Raw genomic sequence first — 26,415 nt, forward strand, 5'->3', positions numbered from 1 at the left:
TAGAACATTTGCTACCCTTGCTAGTGATTTTCTGTTTTTTAGGACTCAGCATTATTATATGGTTATCCTGTTCAACAACTGACCTAAAAACAGACTGCTTTCCTAAAGAAAAAAAAATACTTTTTTGCCATCTTTAAGTGGGTCATATTAATTTATAATTTCAGAAATCTATGGGATTTAACTTGAGATCAAATGATTTGTCACTTAGTAGAGCTCACAATCAAATCACAAAATAATGAAGATCTAGAACAGAGTTTCTCAATGTTTCCCCTCACTTCAGTAATGTTATTTGAAGAGTTGTTGCTGCCTTTCATCAATCATGGCAGTTTTCTACATTAACTAAAAGAACATACACCAGAGATTTTGATATTACTGCCCAAAACATAAAACTAAATGTTTTCCAATAATCAGTCTGCTTATTATTAAAATCAAGAATTCTTTATTCTAGGAACTGGACCCCATTATCAGGGAAGATAATATTTTTATATTTTAATAGTCAATCAGGTAGAAAATAAAATTTGCAGAGATGTCTCTGGTCATGGCATAAACAGTTTCATCTATTCCAAATACTACTTCTACATCTTTTCAAGATACATAGTTTTGTCTTCATTTACACTGAGGATTTTTTAAATGCAAACAAAAAACACATGCAAATAAGGAAGAGGTTACAAGACCATTTAAGGACCAGATGGATTCATGGACAGTATGAACCAAACATTTGAACATGCAGATAACATTGGCAGATAATGAACTCTGAAAGACACCTGCATGTAGTCATATTAGTTGCTGGAAGTGGATGTCAGTAATATTTTGCTTTTCCTTTCTCTTAGTGAAAGGCTTTGTTCATAGGAAACATGCAAATCAGTAAGACAGCAATGCTTCATCCGCTATCTTGCGTATTTTGACACAACAGACCCTGTTGGTCTCATTCATACATAAAAAATTATTCCTGCCATTAGTGTTGCTTCCCTCTCAATTATATTGTAATGCCAACAAATGAATGTAAATGCAAAATGGTGGTATAGATAATCTAAAGACTAGAAAAGCCTTGGCAACAGAAAGAATTTAGCAGGGATACGGATAGGGAATAGGATTGTAGTTTGCCTAGTAAAGGCCCTCTTCAGTTTGTGTTTCTCTGAAGCAACTCTGGAAATACAGGTGAAACTCGAAAAATTAGAATATCATGCAAAAGTTCATTTATTTCAGTAATGCAACTTAAAAGGGGAAACTAATATATGAGACAGACTCATTACATGCAAAGCAAGATAGTTCAAGCCCTGATTTGTCATAATTGTGATGATTATGGCTTACAGCTCATGAAAACCCCAAATCCACAATCTCAGAAAATTAGAATATTGTGAAAAGGTGCAATATTCTAGGTTCAAAGTGTCCCACTCTAATCAGCTAATTAAGCCATAACACCTGCAAAGGGTTCCTGAGCCTTTAAATGGTCTCTCAGTCTGGTTCAGTAGGAATCACCATCATGGGGAAAACTGCTGACCTGACAGTTGTGCAGAAAACCATCATTGACACCCTCCATAAGGAGGGAAAGCCTCAAAAGGTAATTGCAAAAGAAGTTGGATGTTCCCAAAGTGCTGTATCAAAGCACATTAATAGAAAGTTATGTGGAAGGGAAAAGTGTGGGGAAAAAAGGTGCACAAGCAGCAGGGATGACCGCAGCCTGGAGAGGATTGTCAGGAAAAGGCCATTCAAAAGTGTTGGGGACTTTCACAAGGAATGGACTGAGGCTGGAGTCAGTGCATCAAGAGCCACCACACACAGACGGATCCTGGACATGGGCTTCAAATGTCGTATTCCTCTTGTCAAGCCGCTCCTGAACAACAAACATCAGAAGCGTCTTACCTGGGCTAAAGAAAAACAGACCTGGTCTGTTGCTCAGTGGTCCAAAGTCCTCTTTTCTGATGAGAGCAGCTTTTGCATCTCATTTGGAAACCAAGGACCCAGAGTCTGGAGGAAGAATGGAGAGGCACACACTGCAAGATGCTTGAAGTCCAGTGTGAAGTTTCCACAGTCTGTGTTGATTTGGGGAGCCATGTCATCTGCTGGTGTTGGACCACTGTGCTTCATTAAGTCCAGGGTCAACGCAGCCGTCTAACAGGAGATTTTGGAGCACTTCATGCTTCCTTCCACAGATGAGCTTTATGGGGATGCTGACTTCATTTTCCAGCAGGACCTGGCACCTGCCCACACTGCCAAAAGCACCAAAACCTGGTTCAATGACTATGGGATTACTGTGCTTGATTGGCCAGTAAACTCGCCTGACCTGAACCCCATAGAGAATCTATGGGGCATTGCCACAGGCTGATAGCTTCCATGCCACGCCGCATTGAGGCACTAATTGCTGCAAAAGGGGCCCAAACCAAGTACTGAGTACATATGCATGCTTATACTTTTCAGAGGTCTGATATTGTTCTATGTACACTCCTTGTTTTATTGATTGCATGTAATATTCTAATTTTCTGAGATTGTGGATTTGGGGTTTTCATGAGCTGTACGCCATAATCATCACAATTATGACAAATCACGGCTTGAACTATCTTGCTTTGCATGTAATGAGTCTATCTCATATATTAGTTTCCCCTTTTAAGTTGCATTACTGAAATAAATTAACTTTTGCACGATATTCTAATTTTTCAAGTTTCACCTGTAAAACAATTCTGTGCCTTACATCTTCCCTTTTTAAAACTTTGAAATTATTCAATTACTCAGATATACTATCGATTTAAAATGTTTCCTGCTTCCAATTTCTAGAGAAAATATCACAAAGCAGGTTTTCACTCCTTAGTGAATTACGTAGAAAAACAAAATTTATATGAAATGTAATGATATGCAAACAAAACGTAGCTAAAAATGGCTAAAAAGTAATCATATTTAATGGAAGCTTCTTTGTAATATTCAAGCTAATTTCTACTGCATCCTCTCTGAGATACAGTTACAGACTCCTGCAATAACTTAAAAGTTTGTCTTCATTAATAAAACTATTTCTAATTTGTATTAGAAAGAACATTCCACTGAATTTTGAAATTCGGAACCAATATTTGAACTAACTTTATGTTGGTTCCAAAGAAGAGTAATCTGAGTTTCACAACATGTGAAAGATGCAGTTCTACGGACATGATAAACCCAATTCTCAAAGCAGGATGTGAAATACAGGCTGGTATAGAATCTTTTTGCAGCCTTCTAATCCCTGATGTGAAATAATGAGCTAAGCAAGTTATCCTAAATGTATGAACATATTTCTACCAGCTTTTTATTTCTAGTATTTCACTCTGAGGTAATAGTTGACTTTTCACAAATGATTAGAAGAAATCCATTTCAAAATAAATTATGCACTAAATATCAGCTGGCAAGAAAATATTCAGATTAATATCTTCTAGCAAAGTATCTGCTCCCCTTGTTTTTAGCAGTGCTTTGATTATAAATAAAGAGGTAAAATGTTGGCATTTCTTATTCAGCTTCTACAAACAGTGCAAAAATAATACCACAGAAACCTGCAACCAACAATGTAACTTGCCAAGGAGCAATACTTGGTATATTCCCACACAGGCTTTTTTAAAATAACAAGGCCATGCTGCAAAATTAAGGAAATTAATCAGAGCATGCCTCTATATCTCTTCTGGATCGACTTGGTAACTTTAAGGTCTATGGACTTCAACTCCCAGAATTCTGGGAGTTAAAGTCTACACATCTTAAAGTTGTTCAAGTTTGAAAAATGCTATTTTGGACTGACCTTCCACCCGCACGCCTCAAATAAATAGTTACTACAGGTTGACAGACTCTCCACATTTTTGGTACCTATGTACTTCACCAAAGAACTACAACTGTACTTAACAAAATAAATGCTAAGATTCAAGCAGCAAAAAGAGCAGCACATTCAAAAGTGTATTCGCATAGCTCTTGGTATTTATGTAGACTAATCTTCAGTCATTTTTTTAGTTTGAAATCCATGTAAATAGCTTGAATTTGAAGTCACTGTCTTGCAGGGAATTAGTTAACTATATCTTGAATCCTTATAAAAACATAAAAATAAGCTTAATTATAATACAGTGGGTCCCCAAAATGCTTCAATGTTTAGAAAAAAAGTGTCCTGTAAAACTGATTATAAATTAACAGACTCTCTCATTCTCTCTGCCTGCCTGCCTATATATGAATTTCAAAAAAGTAAGGAGTATTTGCCTCAGCAACAACAATAACAAAAAAATTCAATGGAAAAATAAAGATTGTGACAGTTCATCAGTTTTCCATCGAAGCAGCTGCCATTGTTGATTTCATACTGTCTCGTGTTGAAGTCAGTTCACCAATCACCCATTCTAAAGCTTCACGCCCCTGTAATGGAAAAAGAAAAGGTTATTTGACTGACTGGAAACAATGCTAAGCATGTAAAACTTTCCTCTGTCAGAATCCAACAAGTTCCAAAAGCAAAGTAATTTGTTTCTGCCTACATGATGAAAAAGCACTATAAAAGCTACTGAAACTCTCTGTTATTTCTTGGACCCCCTTCCTTTAAGAACAGCCTTAATTTTAATTTGTTTTGAAAGTCTTTAATTTTTAACCTAATGACACATTTTTTTCTGTAAACAATACTCTTGCCAACCTAAGTACAAGATTGCATGCTAATTCTAATGCATAATGCAATGAATTGATTTCTCAATCCAGCAAATCAATTACAAAGTTTCCAACATTTCTAGAAGACTGCTAAAGACAGATTTGATTTACAAATATTCCCAGAACACATCAATGACCCAAATTCTAGTCAAAAAGTTGTGAAACGTTTTCACAAGCCACAATACTAAGAATACTGGAATTATTGCACTCTCCATTACCACATTGCATCTCAACAAAGAAAATACACCTGAGTATCTTTTTTTTTGCTTTTTCTGAATGAGAAAATTCATTGCCCTGATTTCTCCATTCTGGAATTGAAATAATACTTCAAGGGTTAGTGCTAGAAAATAATACTACATAAGAATTCTACAGTCCTTGAGGTTATCTCCAAAGGTAGTTTGTCACCTCTCAGACCTCAAGAAAAATATCTCTTGCTAACTATTTCCAACTTTGGGAAATTCCCTAACACCAAAGATTAAAAAAGACATTACAAATCATGGTAATGGGCTCTGATTCTAGAACTTTTCAACATGTTCATAGCCCCTGAGTTGCTAAAATAAATTTCGTCTAAAGTTTTTAACTGAAGAAATTAAAATCCTACCTAACAAATGACTATTGAACATTCATATATAGCTGTTGCTATTTTACTAATATTTTGATCTTTGAAGTTAAAGTAAATATTTGTACATCAGCCTGTTTTGAAGGCACTTAGGTAGATTATACATAGCTCAACTAGAGTGTTACTTCTACCTCAAAATGTCTTCCAGGTGGTTATTTATTGCCACTTAGATAAATTTACAGAATGTGAATAATTGCCAATTATGTTCAATAAAATTTCAGATTTTTTAAAGTATCATAAATACTTAGAATCAAATCCCTCAGAGAGCTACACCTACACCTAAAATCTCATCAACGTGAAGTAATATCCATGCCACAAGTACACACATTGAATTAGCTACTTCCCTGGCAACAATTTCTCATCAAGTGCTAACCATATCCAACCCTACCTACTCCTTTTTTGAATGTAATCAAGATCAACTACGTTCTACCTACACGGACTCCAGCTACCAGGTTTACTATAGTTCTGTAAAAACATGTTAGGTAGGAACAGAAAACTTGATCAAAACTACCGTAACTGCTTACCCATTCCTCACTTACTTATTACGATGACTACAAAACATATGACTCAAATCAGGAATTTAACTTTTATTAAAAAAAAATAATCAGATGGTGCTTACTCTATATTCATCTGCTAGGTTATTGTACTACTGTATTTGCATGTATTGTTCCTAAATTGCAAAAATGTGACTTCTTAATAGAAGTTTAATTATGAAGTGAGGAAAAATGCACCATTAAATATAGGAGATCTGAGGCTGAGCCTTAAGAATTCATACTTCAACTTTAGGCCTGCAACAGTATAATTGATCCTAAATTTCTGACAACATAGCTGCCATGACTTTTCCAAAAAGAATCTAGGGTGAGGTTATTATCTAAATTCAGCACTTATCTCTTTAAAAAGCCTTTATGGTAGAATATGCCACAAATTGTGTAACTATTAAAGAACATCCAGAGATATATTTTCACAGGTAGTTTCACATTTTTGCACACTATATTCATTATTAATATTTCAATATTTTTTGAAGCCAGCAAACATTTCAACATTTTTCATTTTAAATCAACCATCTTTAAACTACTATCTGAACATGCTTCCGTATTGCAAATTACACAGTTCAGTTTTACTTTTAAATCTTCTAAATAAAAATCTAAAAAAAGAAAATTACCAACATAGAAAAATAACATGCTTGAAGAAGACATTCACTGGTTTATTGTAAAACAGCGTGAACTGTTGCATTCTTACAGTGCAAGATACTTGCAATATATCAATTTTCAGAAATCTTAAACATTACTTCAAATCTGACACCTATGTCAACAAAATTCCAGGTTAAATAAAATTTGGGGGTATACAGTTATATAAATGTGCATAGGTTTACAGTTAAATAAATTCTAGGAAGTGAAATAATTTGATTTAACCAAATTCCAATTACACTGATAAATAAGAAAATGTCTGAATTCCCAAGTTTATGTTGCAATGAACAGTTACTCATTCATTTATAGCAGTTGAAGGAAACACATAAATTAGATTACTTTTAATACACTTACTTATGGATAGAGCAGTCCTGACAAAGAATTAGTTTGCAATGTACTTCAAATGGTGTATTAACATACACTGTAAGCAAGCAGATTTGCCAATAGACATGCACATTTAACATATTTATGCATATGATAGTAGTACAAAATTGACACAATGTTAATGGTTTTTAATTTAAGGGCAACTAAGAGGATATGGTGACCATGTACTATGTTCATACTATATACACACACTCCAAAAATCAGAGTATTTAAATATATTGCACCATCTTTATATAAATTTTAATTACCTGTAAATTAGGATATTAAGCACAGAAATTAAACTATTCTGTTCCAAGATTGATAGAAAAATGTAAAAAAGACCCTATCTAAATTTATTTTCTATAGCTAGCTGACAGTTTTATCAGAAGCTAAAAATGTACCTTTGGAAACAAGTTATTCAATTGGAGAAAAACAAAATCAACACTTTTATTATGTGAAATATAATGACATTATTAGTACAAATTCAAATAACATCCCAGTTAATGAGCTGCAATTCATCACATTCCAATGAAAAGCAACTGGTTGTTTATGTCATTCATTGTTTTCAATCTAGATACAAGCATAATTATAAATTATAACTAGAAATTTCTCCTTATATGTAAAGGAGAATGAAAAAGAGAAAGAGCACTTTTAATCTGAAGAATACGCTAATCACTTTAGCTTGAACTAGATGTGAATGGAGCCAAAAGGTTCCGTAGCTCATTTAAAAAGCACAAAAGCAGTTATGTATCTGTAAACAATGAAGCTAATAATATCTACTGCATTTACCCAAAGGAAGACAATCCTGAACTGAAGACAAGGTTCCCCAAGGCTACCAATTTTCAAAATAAATAGATAGAAAAATATAACTCTGGACAAAATTTTGTGCCTAGGGTTTACATTTAAACCAGGTTAACTCACCAGCTGGAAATTTTCCACATTGCCAATAAATATGAGTATTTTATAGGCTTGAATATGTGATGGACAAAAAAAAATCACATTCCAGAAATAGACAAAACTGGGACTACTGAATGAGTAACTTCCTAAAATTAATAGACTGTAAAACAAATTCATCTGCATATATCAGACATGTCAAACTTGCGACGTCACACAATATATCAGAGCTTTTTCTCCATTGCCAGCAATGGGGTGGGTGCAGTTTCCTGGTGACGCATCCGGCCCGCGGGTCGGCAGTTTGACACCTCTGGCATATACCAAACATTCTGTCACATAAATAACTCTCCAGATGAAGAATCATATTAAAAAGGAAGGAAGGAAGGAAGGAAGGAAGGAAGGAAGGAAGGAAGGAAGGAAGGAAGGAAGGAAGACCGAGATGAGGTCAAGGAAGGAGCAACTGTTTGTGAAGGGAAGAAAAGAGAGATGGTCCATTTATTTATTTATTTATTTATTTATTTTTGGGACTTATATGCCGCCCTATCTCCCGAAGGACTCAGGGCGGCTAACAACAATAAAAAACAACAATACAAAAATTAAAAAAAATTAAATAACAGCCCCAAAATAAATTGACTACACAGTTAAAAATTAAAACATATTTAAAAACCCCATCATCAATCCAAGTCAGCCTGATGGAAGAAAAAAGTTTTGAGGTCGCGGCGAAAGGACCGGAGGTCTGGGGCCATCCGAAGCTCAAGGGGGAGTTGGTTCCAAAGGGCTGGTGCTCCCACAGAGAAGGCCCTCCCCCTGGGGGTCACCAGCCAACATTGTCTGGCCGACGGCACCCTGAGGAGGCCCTCTCTGTGTGAGCGCACTGGGCGATGGGAAGTCGTCCCCGGTAGCAGATATCACAAAAGACTTACATTCATCAGGCAAGTAGCAATGATTCTTGTCTTTCTATGGGGTAAATATAGTATATATGGTCTGACTTAGATATATCATGACATGTATGCAGTTTGCTACTTTCTTCACTGCACTGTCAAGAAAGGCAAGGCATGAGATGTAAATAACCTGAGAATTGGCTGCCCCCTCATGAGGTGGTTTTGGATAGCAGCTGGGATCTATATACTTAGCTGATAAGAGTACACTGCTTGTATTTATACAGCTTTTAGCACAAGCTGTATTACAATGCATGTATCATGATGCAGAAAAATCTATGTGGTTGCTACAAGTTGATAATGACTTCTTGGCACATAATCAATCAATTAACTAAATGCCGTTGGCATCATATTTCTACAGAAATATACTGCAGAGTCAACTGAAACCAGTATTGCCCTCAAGTAGTACATGTTAAGCAACCAAGGAATTGAAGGTAACTCTTCATTGAACAGTTATTTCACATCTAGTCTCGCAATGCTCAGACCTGAACACATAATCAATCTGATTTGACATGTACTGTTACAATAGAGCTCTTTGACCAATTCAGCACAGAAATGTTAGGAAAAAAATCCCTCCAGTGTTCTAATAATATTCTTTTTATACAAAAAGCAATAACAAAATATAAAAATAACACTAAATTGATTCCCCTGAATTAAAAACCTTCCTATGACAAAATATTTAGATACCAAACGAGCCCTGATTCCTAATTAAGGGCACTGTTCCTCTATGTGCAATGTGTGTATATACATATAAAAGCATGCAGCTTTTTAAAGGTACATCACAACAACATGCATGTACTTGCTAGAAGCTGAAATGCTATACCAAGGTAACAAATACTGACATTACCACTAGTTAGTACAAAATGCAGCTGTAGAAAGACTGCTAGCTTAGAACATTTTCAGAATGTTGAATTGTCCATTCAAGAGCATCCCACCCCTGGAGTAACACAGAAAAAATGTACAACTTGCAGCAAACAATTATTCCATCATCAACCCTACAATGTAAGAGCTTCCAGAAAAATTAAACATTTTAATTGCATAGATACAGCAAGCAAGAGTACCCCAAGAAAGTTTCTATGTATAGCAAAGTGGGATTTTGACAGCATATAAACATGCATCCCATCATACTAATACTGAGGAGTCAACTAAGTGCATGTATTGTTGCTAGTTTGGTTTTAACCTCTACTTAAGATTACATGTTACCAAATTCTTAAAAAAATAACTGCCATCTAGACACTTGGTTACAAAATTAAAGTGACCGCAGCTGAATGGGTGAAAAATACAGAGCCACACTAACTGTTTAGTGGTACCAGCATTAGAACAGAAAAGAAGAATCAACTGCAGGCAAATGACTAGGACAAGCAATACATTGACAATTGTATAAAAAGGCAGGAAAATGTAAAAATGATTGCTTATCACATTCCCCAAAAATCTATGAACAGCATCTCATCTCATCTAGTATACATATATACATATACACAGGTACATACATACATACATACATACATGTGTTTCCAAAAATAGTCTTTATAGGAGTGAGCTACTTAATTGACATTTTATTTATTTATTTTTATTTATTTTAATCCCATTTATATCCCGCCCTTCTCCGAAGACTCAGGGCGGCTTACAATCTAAGCACAAATCAAATGTGCTTAGCAATAGCCTTCATTCTATGTATATGCCTGCTTATTAGGGCTTTCGGCCCCATCTCAAGCGGCATTTTTACAAAGTCAGCTTATTGCCCCCAACAATCTGGGTCCTCATTTTACCTACCTCGGAAGGATGGAAGGCTGAGTCAACCTTGAGCCTGGTGGGATGCGAACATGCACTAATGGCAGGCAGCTGGTGTTACTTAAGGAGGCATTAGCCCACTGCTCCACCAAGGCCACTCATTTCCAATTAAATTCTAAACCACATAAGAATTACACCTCAAAGTTACATTTCATAACATTCATTTAGTGGTGCAGTTAGGACAAACTGAGTCACAGGGAAAAAAGGGACTTGCCAATTGTCAGACTTGACAACTTACATGAAAATGCCATTGACTAGTCTCCATATTTATTATTTGAAATTATCGAAACAGATGACATGCTTATGATTCTAGCTTTCTCTTACTCACTAACACAGAATGGGAAACATATACCCTACACATACTGCAAAACCTTCATTTCCAGAAGATTAAACCATCAAACCCAATGGAGCCCAGCAACAGCTGGAGGAGACAGGTTTACCATCAATGGCTCAAACGTATGGACTGTATTACACCTTATTTTAAAGGCAGCATCAATCATTTCAAGCAGGCGTGTCAAACTGCCAGCCCGTGGGCTGGATGCATCACGATGAAACCGCGCCCTCCCCATTGCCAGCAATGGAGAAAAAATCGCGATACGTCACGCAACGTCACGTGACGTTGTGAGTCTGACATGCCTGATTTAAAGTAATTGTTTTGCAACTTTTTTTTCACTTATCACTAAACAGAGCAGTTATTTGCAATCTGACTAATCTGTAAAAGGAAAGAGAATAAAAAGGAGGCCGCCCAACTCTTACCTGACTTCAGTTTTGCCCTGAAGCAGCAGACTGTTCTCAATGGAATGCAGTCATAACAGAAAGTAGGCCGTGTTTTTCATACCTTAATGAATTTAGAAAGCAATAGCACTGGCTATTTCAGATACACTGGATGAGAGTTGTCTAATAACACCCTCTCTGGAACAGTTGGAACAACTTCCACATTCAGTTGCCAAATAACATTTACAAAGAAATCAGGGGCTGGGAACAAAGTACTACTGGATGGTCCCTACAAGCCTGTAACCTTGAACAAAACTAGCTTTTGCACACTTTTCTCACATGTTCCATGAGATTTGGATCATTTTAATTTTAAATAACTTGTAAATAGTTCCCGTTTCCCAGATTTCCCTCAGGAGGGTGCCCACATCATATCATGCAATTGTAACTGCAGCCTTAAACAGTTGCTACCTATAGTGTAAACCAAAGATATGAGTACCGTATTTTCCGGCGTATAAGACGACCCCCTACTTTTCCTGTTAAATTATAGGGTTTGGGCTATACTCGCCATATAAGACTACCCCACTGCATACAAAGCCTGCTTGGATTGGGAGGGGCAGCTCTCCCTCCCTGCTTGCCCAGCCCTCCCTGTCTCCAAGACGATCCGAGCGGTAGTACGCATTTTTTTTTTTAAAAAAATCCCATTTATATCCTGCCCTTCTCCGAAGACTCAGGGCAGCTTACAATATAAAGCACAAATCAATGTGCTTAGCAATGTACAAAGTACACTTCCGGCATCCAGAGCCTGCCTGCGTTTCTTTAACCTCCACATGCTTCCGACTCTCGACAACTTCAGCGTTGTAAACCTTGCTGCTGTTAGTATCCTGGGTGACTCTTCTCCAAACCCCCTCTATCCTAACCCAGGTGAAAACGCTAACATGCTCCCAGTGTGTGCCTATCCCTCTCCAACCAACTACCCCCCCTCATCCGTATCTGGCTCCAGCGGACTCGTCCACACGTCCCAGGGCCGCCCTCCAGCAGTCCCGGCTCCGGTCCATCTGACACTGACGGAAAACAGCCGGCCCTTGCCTCCAGCGCGCAGGCTATAGCATGCAGTCCCAGCACAGGTCCGTTGGCAGGCAAGGGAACAGCTAGCATGTTTTGTAGTGCCCAGGCTCCCTGTACGGCAAGGCAGACTGGGCTGTTCTCCTGAGTGCCTGCGGGGTCCTCAGCAAAGCCCTGCGATGCAGGCACGTGCAAACGCCGTGAAGCAGCTGGTTGTCGGGTTTGCAGAGCCAGGAACCGACGATCAGCTGATAGTCGGGCTTACTGATTACGGGCGACCTCCTCCCTTGTTTGTCGGAGCGCCGGGTCATGGAGTGAGCCATGTGCAGTGGGGGTGTGTGTGTGAGTAGTGAAGCAGGGCTTGTTTTTGGAATGAGACCCCCTGCGTAGTGTCGGGCCCGTAGGGCTCGACAACGGACAGCAATTTTGTGATTCCCTCCCCCTGCCTCCCCCCCTATCAATGAGCTGCCGAGGTTGCCTGCGTGTGTGTAAGTGTGGAGGGGTGTTGCCTCTGGTTTTTCCTGTAACATCGGACAATAAAACTGCCCCTAACCCTAACACCCGGCGTATAAGACGACCCCCGACTTTTAGAAGATTTTCATGGGTTAAAAAGTCATCTTATACGCCAGAAAATACGGTAGATTCTTTCTCCTCTCTTCTACTTTGGAGAGTAAAAATGGCAAGCAGGTTATTGGCCTGCTTCCTCTGTAATTTTATGTGCTTTCAGAAACCCACTGGGAAAGCTAATTAGTAGTAAGAAATACTACACTTTGATCTATGTTCAGGAGGCCAGCTGCCACATTTCCAATTCAAATTCAAACTGAATATGTGATTATACCACAGCCACATGCATTCTACTCTTTTAGCTATAAACATCCATTTTAATCAACACACACACACACACACACACAAAGAGAAAGAGGGAGAAAAGAGAGAGATGTATGCGAAAAGGAAACCTAGCCCATTGTTCCCAATCATCAGCACATATGCACTACTACTAGAATTTTTGAATCAAGTCCTAAATAGTTAAGAATGTTCTCTAAATACCACTGGTCATTTTCCTGTTCTTAATCTTACTTTTTAAAAATTACAGTATATTGAATGTTTAATATAATGTTTCCCTACCATTCAGCAATTAGTGATCTTCAGATGGGTTGGCTTTGAATTCCAATAGATGCCTCAGACATTTCTTTGGCCTATCCTCAAGCCTCTTACCTCATTCTTAATGTTTAAAAAATAAAATTAGAAAGAAGCTACAACATTGCAAGGCACAGAAGCAGCCTCATTATTTTTATTTCAAACATAATTTTTATTTCTAAGAATCCCCTGGATACCATAACTTCCTTTCAAAAATAAAATGGGATGTAGCTGCAGGTCAAAGCTTCTCTGATAAATATGCTCCCTGCAATTAAAAAAAAAGTCTGAATATTTTAAGAAGTACAGAGGTTGCCAGAAGCACAGATGGCTTGTGAATGGGCAATTTATCACCCAGTCATCTTCCTTGGTATTCACTACATTTTCAAAACTTTTGTTCAGTTTTAACTCTCATCACTCCCTGACAATTGATAAATTGGATTATAATCCAAAATGTCTAGATGGCATCATACTTGAAAAAACTAATAAATAGTGTTGTATTTTGACTACTCTTTTATTTGGTTAAAAGATTTTTAATTGAGGGCATCTTGGAAACCATCTATCTCAAAAGCCAATGGATTGACAACATATACTTGTTAAGACTTAAAAAGACATCATGGTAGCAACAGGAACGCAATAAAAAGATTTTATATGCCTACCTTTCTAGCATTAGATGATATTGTGTTGGCCATTAAAGTTTCCAAGTAGCTACTAAGACTAACACCTTTTACAGTAATAATTGCTTCTTGAGTTAGAAGAGTCCTAGGGAAGGAAAAAAATTAAAAAGTTAAGACCACAAAGGATTCTTAGTGACAAAATTACGCTTTTGTTCAAGCAGAACATCTAAACTTACTTTTCAGGGTTTTCAGGATGAGGTGTATAAACTAATCGTTCATCCACTGATACAAGATTTGTAAGTGTTATCTTAGAAAAATAAAGACAGAAATTAGTTCTGACTTACTCTTGCATATTAAATGAAAAACTCTCTTACAAGTTAGATTCTGCAACACCTTAAATAAAAGGACCATTTTAAAAATGGTGAAGGCTAAAATCTTAAACCCGTTGTTGGGGGCAGTAGCCTGAAGAGTTTCAAAACTCATATTTTAAGTATCAGTATAAGCAAAATAATTGACTGTGATTCTTTTAGGATGCCCTTCCTGTTCTAAACTTATATTTCCCAGCATGACTTTCCTAAGGTTTATTTCAGAGATACTGAATATTATCTAGTGTTCTGTTCTTGTTTACCACTTTGATCTTGTAACTGTATTTTTCAAAGAATCTTCAAACATGGTATATAAAAAAAACCCAGAATAAGCATTCAACAAGCCTCTTGTCCTGCAAGCAATAAACAACAGACTTCATTACTTACATTTGTGGAGCTCAATATCATTTTCTTTTCCACTGGATCAACTACAGAATGTTCTTTAATATATGTAACAGTTCTATTTGTCCCCAAAATCTTGAAAAAAAGAAGGAAAAATGAGAATTAATCAAGTCACATGAGCAGAAATTATGCAATATAAATCTTTAAAAGTATGATTCCTCAACATGCACTGTAATTCTTAACAAAATGATATTAAATATCACTAGAATCATGCAAAGTCAAAAGCGATAATTGTATTAAGAAGCCAAGAGGGTAATAATTTAGGAAGAATAATAGAATAACTTCTATTCAGGTTGTTTTTGTTTATTGTTAGTTTTTTACAATATAACTTACAGCTTTTACAATATTTGGTAGACCCCATTCAGTACTAAGTAATCGATGACTATGTAATCTTCCTTGATTATCAAGGCTTCGGTCCAGGACATCAACTCCTACCACAGATGGGTTCATAGGATTGGGGTATTTTCTCATTGCAGCTTTTATTACAGTATCCCATGGATGCCTGGGAAAAATGAAATAGAACAGAATTAATCAATATACATCTTTAAGCATTCAAAAAGAAGGTTCAGTGCAAGTAAAAATTATTTTAATTTAATTTGTGTTAAAGAATGCCCCAAAAGAAATCAGTATCCAAATCTCATGATTTTCTAATTATTTTCCCAACTTTTCCCATCCATATTGTGTTTAATTTTTAACCAGCTGAAAGTAAAAAATTAGGAGAAAGTATAGGTATGCAATTTTTTAAGTGAACAGCCATCCACATCCATAATCCAAAAGGCAAGTGCAGCCAAACATAAAGTTAAAGTACAATAAAATGCTGTTTTAAAGAATAAAATCTTCATGTGTAATGTACTTTTAATGTTGACTTACTTTATATTCTTCAGGTGGAAGAGTTCTATCAGAATTTTTTTCAACATGAGCATACGTAGCATTTCAAGAACATCATACTCTTACAGTACAATGCAATTTTTTTATTTAAAAAATTAATGACAATTTTTCTCTGTAGCAAGTTCCTATCTAGTTCCTACTGTCCTCAAAGGAAAAATCTTTCAGATTATAAATTCAATCCTGTATTTAAGATTGTCTTTAAAAAAGCCCTGTTAATCAGTGCCAGCAATGTATTTAGAAACTGTTTCAAATACGCTTATGAATTTTCTAAGTAGTTTTTAGTCTTGTGTCACATCCACTTGACCACATAATCTGGAAATATTCTCTCATTTCTGTTAGTTTGTCTGTTTTCCCCCCTGTTTTCCCCCCTACATATTTCTGGAAGTTTTAAATTTCTAGACAGCTGCATTTATTTATATTTTCTACTTATGCTGAATTCTGATGGCTCCAGAAAACTGACTACACAAAGAATAAATGAAATATCTGACAAAGGCATCATGATTCAGCGCAACCTATTCAAGAAACTAGATCAGTTTGAAAACTATTGCTGATAAGTCTGGAAGTATCCAACGATAAACCAAACTACAACTCACAACCTTTGTTCCCTGTGTGCCACAGGCTGTTGAATATAAGTTGGCACATAACACGTGTATATTCTGAACATGTAAGTTGGACTTTGATTTTTAGAAGTACCTTTAGATCATTCGAATTGAAAGAAGAACAGAACATTCTTCTATAGGATCACTTGTTCCACATCTCTCTTTTAAAGGGGCTCTGTTGCAATTCCCATATGCTAAAATATACATAGCTTGAAGTTCTGTTAGATTCTCTCGATAATTAATACTTGCCTGGAGGTTTAATTCATTTATACTTCACTTATTCTTTTAATTAACAGCTCACCCATAATTTAAAACTGTACAGAATTTGAAATGAGGGCTAGTGCAGTGTCCCTGGAGTAACATAACAGAAACCAGACAACGGTCATTCTTCAGAATGTTAACACAATGAGGTGAAAGGAGGAAGCATACAGATTTATTTTATTTTATTTTATTACATTTATATACCGCCCTTTCCCGAAGGACTCAGGGCGGTTTACAGGGTAATTAAAAACCAAGATACAAAAGTTAAAAACAAGTTTAAAAAAAATTACATTTGTCCCTTTATAAATAAAACCCCAGTTAAAATAAGATTAATCCTCAGCCTGGGCCAGAGAGCTCGAAGAGCCAGGTCTTCAGGCCCCGGCGGAATGAACGGAGGTCGGGGGCAGTCCTCAGCTCCACTGGCAGCTGGTTCCAAAGGGCAGGCGCCCCCACTGAGAAGGCCCTATCCCTGGGTGTCGTCCGCCGGCAATCTCTTACCGGTGGCACCCTGAAAAGACCCTCCCTGTGGGAGCGCACTGGACGAAGGGAACTTGATGCCGGCAGCAGGTGTTCCCTCAGATATCCCGGACCCAAGCCATGTAGATATAAAACACTATTGTTTTTTTAAAAATGTATACAGCAAGAGGGACTCTTAATAGTGTGAAGGAATTTTGGAGCACTAGGGCAAGGTTATTCACCCACATCATATTCAAAGGCATTCTTATGCAAGGATCTCTACTGTGATTTACAATATTTTCTTAATCTTTCTTATGTAGGTAACAAACCAAATGTCTAACATCTATAATCATGCTTCGTTCAGGGCTCTTCTGCAGTTCCTTGGTGAGGAGGCCAGTGGTTTCTATAATCTGGGCTTACCAATAAATTCTATTTGGATCTATTTTCAATCACTTTGATTCCTAATTTAATAGGAGCAATAATATTTCCTCCAACACAAGGAAAAAGCCCATGTAGTCTAGTAGTTAAGGTGCTGGCCTAGGAACCAGGAAACTGTGAACTCTAGACCTGTCTTAGACATGAAAAACTGGCTGAATGACTTTGGGTCAGTCACTCTCTCAGTCCAATCACTTCATTTCATAGGATATATGAAAAACAGCTTTTATCCGTGGGCTGTTAGGCTTTTAAATGGGACATAATCTCTGTGAACTTATGCAGAATTGACTTGGGAGGCCGGTGTGTGGTGTAGTTGGTTCACATGGTGTGGTAGGATGGAGGGTTTGTTGTCACTGTGTGTTGGGGGGAGAGAGCACGGGGGGGGGGGAGGCTCAGCTAATCTCAATGTACACATGTTGTACTTTGACAATAAAGGTTTATTATTATTATATTGTTGTGGGATGCTATTGTGGGGAAAATAGGAGGAGGAAGGAGGAGTCTTAGGTATGTTTGTCGCCTTGAACTATTTATAAATAATAACACAAGCAGGATAAAAATAAAATAAAATGCTCAAAATGTTCTCTGGCAATTTCAAATCACATTAAACTTATCTTTTAGCTTGAGACTTACACCAGATAAATAATTGCAACAAGAACTTTACCCATTCATATCATTAGTACAATCTCATTCAGTTCTCACGCCAGAACATTCCATTCTTTCTGTCCAAATTTAAGAGCTGACGGATTTTTTTAGGATGCATACAGGTAGATCTTGGTTAACAATAACTTGTTCAGCAACTATTTGAACTTATGACAGTGTTGAACAAGTGATACTTACGACCAGAATTCATATTTGTGGCCATCCCAACACTCCTACAGTCACATGGCAATGATTCAGGTGCTTGGCAACTGGCTTACACTTAAGATGTTTGCAGCATCCTGTGATCAACCATTTGTATGCTTCTCTGCTGGCTTGCTATAAGAAAGTCAATGGGGAAGCCAGTATGGAAGGTTGCAAGTTACTATGGTAAATAACTTCTAATGTTCTTTCTCTCATGGGCCCAAGGAGGTAGGCAGCCACCTATTTGGTTGCAGTTGAGCTGCGCACACATATGCTAGCCTTGCCAGGCTCACGCCACAACATAGTACGGACACATACACCCCTGCTTCCCAAGTCTTCAAGCACCTGCTGGCCTGTTTGCAAAGCCACCTAAGGAGATTTGCAACTTCCTGCCAACTTCCCCATTGTCTTTGCTTGCTGGAAGCTGGCAAAAAGTCACAAGTTCCAATCACATTAGGTCCTCACCATGATCCTCACTTAACAACAGCAATAGGAACTGCTGTGATTGTCACTAAGAAATCTGGTCATGTGACATCATACTTATAACTTCACTGCTTATTGATAGAAATTCTGGTCTGAATCATTGTCTTTAAGTGAGCTCTACCTATATGGTTTATCTTCTGTCACTTCCAGATATATTGAAGCTTTTGCTGAAAGCTTCTGCCAACCTAGCAGTTCGAAAGCATGTAAAAATGCAAGTAGAAAAATAGGGACCACTACGGTGGGAAGGTAACAGCATTCCGTGCGCCTTTGTCGTCTAGTCATGCCGGCCACATGACCACGGAGACGTCCTCGGACAAGCGCTGGCTCTTCGGCTTTGTAACGGAGATGAGCACTGGCCCCTAGAGTCGGAAACGACTAGCACGCATGTGCGGGGGAACCTTTACCTTTACCTTAAGTGTTTGATACTAAATGTCAGACAAATGATGTGAATTTTAAACACTCAAGATAAGCATAATATGGGGCTAGGGAGAGGGGTGGGGGGTAGTGGTTGTCTGACTATGGGGGGTGGCCATACAACCGTGGTTCAGGCCAGGCCGGGGTCTGACTGCGTAGGGGGGGAGCGGGGTGTGGTTACATTCGGGGCTCAGGAGCGGGTCGTGGGACTACCTATTCCCACGACATTGGGGTATGGCAGCAGGCGTATGGACAGGGGGCCGTATCGTTACTGGGAGGGCCGTCTCCGCTATTTACAAGCGGTGAGGCGCTCCGACCCTCTGTTTCTTCCCCGAGGTTCCAGGAGCGAGGATGTGCAGCCTCCTGAGCTCCGGCTGGTGTATCTGAATGCCAGGTCCGTGATTAATAAGGCTCCTCTTGTGCGGGATTTGGTTGAGGGTGAGCATGCGGACCTGGCTTGTATCACCGAGACCTGGTTGGGTCCAGAGGGTGGGGTCCCTTTGGTCGATCTTTGCCCACCAGGTTTCCGAGTGCTACACCGGCCTCGGGCTCAAGGTAGGGGCGGGGGAGTGGCGGTAGTTATTAGGGAGACCTTATGTCCGCGGGAGACCACCGTTTCTCAGATAGTCGGGTGTGAGTCTCTCTTTTTGAGGTTTGGTCCGGGGGCGCAGTTGGGCTTGCTGCTGGTGTACGTTTCGCCTAGTCGCACAGCGGCAGCCCTGCCTGAGCTACTCGATGTCCTCTCCGGGTTGGTGATTGAGTTCCCCAAACTTATAGTTTTGGGTGACTTCAATCTACCATCCCTGGGAGGGTCATCTGAGTTAGCTCGGGAGTTCATGGCTTCCATGATGGCCATGGACCTGACGCAGGTAATTTCTGAACCAACTCATGAGGGAGGCCACACCCTTGACCTGGTTTTTTTATCTAGACGGTGGTTTGATGATCTTGGTGGGGGCTCTCCATTTATTATGCCCCTGTCATGGACCGATCACTACCTCCTGCGGCTGGTCTTCCGTCTTGCCACCCCCCGCCGTGGGGTTGCAGAACCAATTAGATGGTACCACCCTAGGCGCTTAATGGACCCTGATGGGTTCCAGGCAGCGCTGGGATCCCCACCTGTCTCCGTTGCTCACAACTCGGCAGATGCCTTAGTGGAAGCCTGGGAAAGGGCAGCCACTGAGGCACTTGACCGAGTTGTACCCTTGCGGCCCCTGACCCGGTGCAGATCCCAACGAGCTCCATGGTTCTCCGTGGAGCTCCGGGAGATGAAGCGTCGGAAACGGGGCCTAGAGAGCTGCTGGAGGTCCAGCCGATCCGAATCCGACCGGTTGCGACTAAGAACCTATATTAGGTCTTATCTCGCAGTGATGAGGGCGGCGAGGTGTAATTACTTCTCTGCCCTCATCGCGTCCGCAGATAATCGCCCGACCGCCCTGTTTAGGGTGACTCGCTCCCTCCTTAATCAGGAGGTGAGGGAGGATCCCTTGCAGGGTCGTGCCGAGGAGTTTGGTCAACATCTGTCGGATAAAATCGCTCGGATTCGGGCCGGTTTGGACTCCAGCTGGGCAGAGTCTGACGATCAGGACACGGGCGGTCTTGTCAACGTTATCTGGGAGGAGTTTGATTCTGTGACCCCTGAGGAAGTGGACAGGATTATGGGGAGGTTGAGCTCCACCACGTTTATTGGACCCGTGCCCTTCTTGGCTGGTTTATGCAGCTAGGGAGAGGACACGAGGCTGGTTCCAGGCAGTTATATCTGCTTCTTTGAGTGAGGGTAATTTCCCCACCGTCTTGAAGGAGGCGGTGGTGAGACCTCTCCTCAAGAAGCCTGCCTTGGACCCAGCTGTGCTAAACAACTTTCGTCCAGTCTCCAACCTTCGCCTTCTTGCGAAGGTTGTTGAGAGTGTGGTGGCGCATCAGCTCCCTCTGGTCCTGGATGAAGCGGATTATCTAGACCTGTACCAATCGGGTTTCAGGCCCGGGTACAGCACGGAGACGGCATTGGTCGCTCTGGTGAATGATCTCTGGAGGGCCCGGGACAGGGGATATTCCTCTGTCCTAGTCCTATTAGATCTCTCGGCGGCTTTCGATACCATCGACCATGGTATCCTGCTGCGGCGTCTCAGGGGATTGGGAGTGGGAGGCACGGTTCTTCGGTGGTTCTCCTCCTATCTCCTGGGACGCTCGCAGTCGGTGTTGGCAGGGGGGCAGAGGTCGACCCCTAGGTCTCTCGTTTGTGGAGTTCCTCAGGGGTCGGTTCTCTCGCCTCTCCTGTTCAACATCTACATGAAACCGCTGGGTGAGATCATTCGTGGTTTTGGAGTTGGGTATCATCAATATGCCGATGATACCCAACTTTTCATTTCGACCCCAAACCACCCCAGTGATGCCCTCGCTGTGATGTCCCGTTGCCTGGAGGCGGTTCGGGTCTGGATGGGGAGGAACAGACTTCAGCTCAACCCTGACAAGACTGAGTGGCTGTACATTCCGGCATCCCGAGACATTCAAAATGTTCCATCGCTTTCTATGGGGGGTGAGTTTTTACCCCCCGTGGATAGGGCTCGCAACTTGGGACTCCTCCTAGATTCACGGCTTACCCTAGAAGACCACATAGTAGCCGTGACTAGGGGGGCTTTCGCTCAGGTTCGCCTGGTGCGTCAGTTGCGGCCCTATCTGGACCGGGATGCCTTGTGTACGGTCACTCATGCGCTCGTGACCTCTCGTCTTGACTATTGCAATGCTCTTTACATGGGGCTTCCCTTGAAGACCACTTGGAGGCTCCAACTGGTACAGAATGCGGCCACGAGAGTTGTCTTGGGAGTTTCCCGGTACTCCCATGTTACACCTTTGCTCCGCAAGCTGCATTGGTTACCAGTTGTCTTCCGGGTGAGGTTCAAGGTCTTGGTGATGGTTTTTAAGTCCTTACATGGCATGGGTCCGGAATACCTCGGGGACCACCTGCTGCCGGCGTCGACTCCCCTCCGCCCTGTGCGTTCCCACAGAGAGGGCCTCCTCAGGGTGCCTCCGGTCAGAGAATGCCGGCTGGTGGCCCCCAGGGGGAGGGCCTTCTCTGTGGGCGCCCCGGCCTTATGGAATCAACTGCCGGTTGAGCTCCGGATGGCACCGGATCTTCGCTCCTTCCGGCGTGGGTTAAAGACCCATTTATTCGAACAAGCTGGCCTGGCCTGATGGGGGAATGTTAGGGTTTTAATGTTTTTTTGTATATTTTGATTGTTTTAATTTGGGCAATAATGTAATCCTTTTTAACTTTTGTACTGTTCACCGCCCTGTTCACCGCCCTGAGTCCTTCGGGAGAAGGGCGGTATAGAAATTCAATTAAATAAATAAATAAAATAAATAAATATAACCCCACTCAAATTGACTATCCCAAGTTTGGGATTTAACCTTTGGTAAACTTTGGCAAGATGACAGCTATTCTGGGGTGTTGGTTCACTGACATACATCATACCGATACTGCAGTTCTTTGTCAAGTTATGTTATGCAAATCTTAGAAAAAGAGTAACACATAAACAAAAAGATTTAAAGACCAGGAAAAATGTGAACACGAAACACCGGTTTCTATCTTTTCTATATGTCATTTCACACAATAGCTTTTTAATCTAAATCCCTCATTGATCTCTTTTTGAAGATTTCATCAATTCCATGCAACCCTAATGTTCTTTGTATTCCCCTTCCTGTACTGGTTTTGCAATTTGATCCTCATCCTTTCTCTATGACCAAGCCACCTCATCATTCTTCTTTTATACTGCTTGCTCATTTTTGTATTTAATGTTCATTCAACAGCATGTGTGCTTTATTACAGAGTTTTAAATAGACAATTTCTACTATGAACATCCAAGTTACTTTTATATTTCTTTTTAAATAGCCAACACTCATTTCTATACAATAAATTAGGCAAAAGCACATTCACACAGCCAGCCACATTGTTTATTGGGGCAAATATTCATTTTTTACCACTGCTCACATATTACCCACTACCTTTGCACCACAATTTGCATATCTTAAAAAAGTATCACCTGCTGTTTCCATTTCTAGTGGAACGAGCACTGACAAATATTAAGTATAAATAGCACCATCTTCAATTTTCATTCTAAAACAAATTGATCCTCCATCAAGGAATTACTTCATATGTTAATTAAAAAGCAGCTCAAAGCAGAATATTGATATAATTAGAAGAGGGTTTTATAAAGTTTAGAGGGAAGCTGCAGCCACAGGTTTATACTCTCATTTTATAGGTATTGCAGAATTAAAGTGCAATTTAAAATTGCTGAAATGAGTAACAAGATTGCAAGATTTTCATCACACTAATATGTGCAATCTTAAGACTTATGCAATCTAATCTGTACAGAAAGGTGATAAAGGGTAAATTCACATTCAGATGTCCTTAAACATTTAGGGGGAAAAATTCACAAGGATGAGAGTGGCATACTTAACTGGACTCCTCATGCTTCAAAATAAATAATAATAATAAATGCTTCAGAACCGCCCTGTCATTTATTAAAGCAGCCCCTTTTTCTTTAGGCTTTCATGGGAATCTAAAAAGGTGTTAATGTTTAAAGGGATCAATTCATTACCTTCTATGTGATTGCTTAAAGTGGCAGCACCTTTTCAGGTGTTTCTAGAAGCCTGAAAATTAGAATATTCGAAGGATACTATGTTAAGCTCATTCAAATGCTACTTAAAAACTTAAAAATGACTAGACAATCATTGAATCCTTTAAATGTAAAACAAGTGTATCAAATAAGTGAGAAAATGAAAATTCTAATGTGTTATTTCTATGCAAAAACATAATTTTGCTATAGAGAAAATAATATAACTTCTGTTCATGCAAAACAAGAATTATCCAACAGACCATTGCAATGAAAACAACTTTTTACAGTGTCCCAAATTCTCTTAGAAAATTCCAAGATGATTGGATCATGAATGTATTTCCTCCATATCTGTATATATCTGGAGACATCACAACATTACCTCTTACTTTTAGCCGCCTTTCCTTGAAGTGCTAAAAGTCTGTTTTATATTAATTTGGTTTCCAAAAGGATTAACTCTCCACTAAAAAAAGATGACAAAGAAATGGATTTAGAAAGCAAAATGTTTCTCATGTATACATAAAGAGAAACATAAATCAGGAAAAACTCTTGACTTAAATCCAAATTCTGGATTTTTCATAACCAAAACATACTCAAAATGTCAAAACAGTGGAGGCCAGAGAGGAAGATTTAGGACTAGTTTTACTTGTCACTTAATCAAACTGCTTATTCAAATTGCAGTTATCAAAAAAACTACTTCTAAAAACCTCAGAACAGATAAGGGAGGGTTTTAAGATCATCCACCAAGGGGCTACGCAACATGGATCACAAATAAAACACCAACTTGATGACCTTCCAGCATCCTAGCAGAAGTGTCCTTTGGCCAGTTTCCCTTAGAGGGCAAGTCAAGAACTACTTTGCCCTGCAATAAGGACAGAAAGGAAACACTACTAAGGGGGAAAAAGATCCAGTTACTCTAAGTACTGAATTAATTAATGCCTTAAGGAAAGCAAAATGAGTGTGCCTCTACTACACCCACCACCGATACTCCCGCAATTTTTAAAGCTTTTCCCCACTTTTCACTTAAGTCTTCAGCATTACGACTGTGAGATCGGCAAAGTTACAGCAATTAAGCAGAGATCTTGTAGGAAACGGGTTGCCCTGGCGCTGCCGAATATGTTGGGAGGTAACAGGCTGCGTTCACACAACACCTTACTTCAAAATGAGGCTGCCTCTTTGTATCTGTGAGCCTTCCCAGGATCCAGGCGGGATGGTTTGTAAATCGTGGGTTACGGCTTAGCACCCTGCCGTAAAAGCAAAGAAACCTTGATTTCACGAACGCAACCACTTCACTTCAGCCTTTCCCCTTTGGGAATTCAAGGCACCCCGGGAAGACAGCAAGCTAAGAAAAAGCTGGAGCTCTCCCACCGAGTAGGCTAGAGAGGAATCCGGGTTAAGATCTCTCGCGACGTCCCCGCCGAGGCCAGGCCAACGAAGAAAAGCGCCATTTCTTCCCCCCTCCCTTACCCGAATTCGTGTTCCGAGCTCCAGATCTTCATCCTGCAAAGAGCGACGGCTGCGTAGCGGAAGGCACCGGCTTCTCGGCCCAGAAGGAAAAGGCGGAGCTTCCCGCGAAATAGGACAGGAATGTGGCCGGTGACGTCAGCATCTGCGTCACCAAGGTAGGGCAGAGACCGCCTCCTGCGCCGACCACTCTCGGCTCTTGCAAGGCGGGATAAGGCGGACCTAGTGCGCAGGAAAGACGGCAACGCCCTTGAGCCAGAGACGCGGAGTTCACCTTGTCGGCCGGCACGCGCTTACGCCGTCATTGCTACGCTATTAGGCCACGCCTCCGCCTCTGTGAACGGGTGGCTTTTTTTCCCACTAGCGCAGGGGCAGGCAACCTCGGCTCTTTTATGACTCATGGACTTCAACTCCCAGAATTCCTGAGTCAGGAATTCTGGGAGTTGAAGTCCATGAGTCATAAAAGAGCCGAGGTTGCCTACCCCTGAGCTAAAGTATCCCCAAAGCCGAGAACAAAAAGTTGCCTAAGCAGAGATAATAAGTTTTAAAAGCTGTAAAGGTTAGAATTATATTTACGGACGTTCTTCATACCCAAAAGAGTTTCGTAAAAGGATAAACGTGATAGCTGGCTCAGGAATTCTGGGAGTTGAAGTCCATGAGTCATAAAAGAGCCGAGGTTGCTTACCCTGCACTAGCGGCTTACATTGCGTGACTGACCGCGCGCGGAGTTTTAAAGATTGCCTCGGTCCGAGATTAGTCTGTACCGAAAGCAGAATAATACATCTCGGTTTTGCTGGATATTTATTTGATGAAAGAAGCAATCCAGCACTCCCTTATTGAGACAGATCCTGCCGAAATCAGTGGAACAGTGTTTCTCAACCTTGACAACTTCCAAGGTGTCTGGACTTCAACTCCCAGAGGTCCACAGCAAGCTGGGGAATTCTGGGAGTTGAAGTCCAGATATCTTGAAGTTGCCACGGTTGAGAAACACTGCGGTAGAACTTACTTCTGAGTGGACAGCAGTTTAAAGAAGAACATTCTCAATTTAATATATGGCTGGCTAAATTCACTTAATTTAATAATCCACTGTATTGGATCACTTATTTTAATTAAAGCAAAAAAAAAATCTCAGGTATAACAGACCTATTAGATGGCCATCTTCAAGTAACAGGTATTTTGGGTTAAATAAAGTTGACAGTGTTGTGCAATTTCAGCTCAGTTACTTAATACAGTATCACTACTATATGTAGTGC

The 26,415-nt window shown here is 40.1% G+C and overlaps 1 protein-coding gene across 2 annotated transcripts; it reads right to left on the reverse strand.

Annotated features, from left to right (window-relative positions):
- Positions 1-233: 233 nt before the first annotated feature.
- On the reverse strand, positions 234-25,448 carry PRELID3A (PRELI domain containing 3A). Of its 2 annotated transcripts, none has more exons than XM_081325265.1 (6): positions 24,964-25,184; positions 15,046-15,214; positions 14,698-14,787; positions 14,182-14,252; positions 13,988-14,090; positions 234-4,347 (listed from the first exon to the last, which is right to left on the reverse strand). In XM_081325265.1, the coding sequence occupies exons 2-6, from the start codon at positions 15,181-15,183 to the stop codon at positions 4,255-4,257; spliced, it is 495 nt and encodes a 164-aa protein (XP_081181391.1). In that variant the 5' UTR covers positions 15,184-15,214; positions 24,964-25,184; the 3' UTR covers positions 234-4,254. The 2 variants fall into 2 exon arrangements, with proteins under 2 accessions (XP_081181391.1, XP_081181390.1); XM_081325264.1 differs by having other exon boundaries at positions 235-4,347; positions 25,166-25,448.
- Between the last annotated feature and the right edge of the window lie 967 nt (positions 25,449-26,415).

The sequence above is a fragment of the Vipera berus genome (genome assembly GCF_964194415.1).
Source record: "Vipera berus genome assembly, chromosome: 3".
NCBI classification, from domain to species: Eukaryota; Metazoa; Chordata; class Lepidosauria; order Squamata; family Viperidae; genus Vipera; species Vipera berus.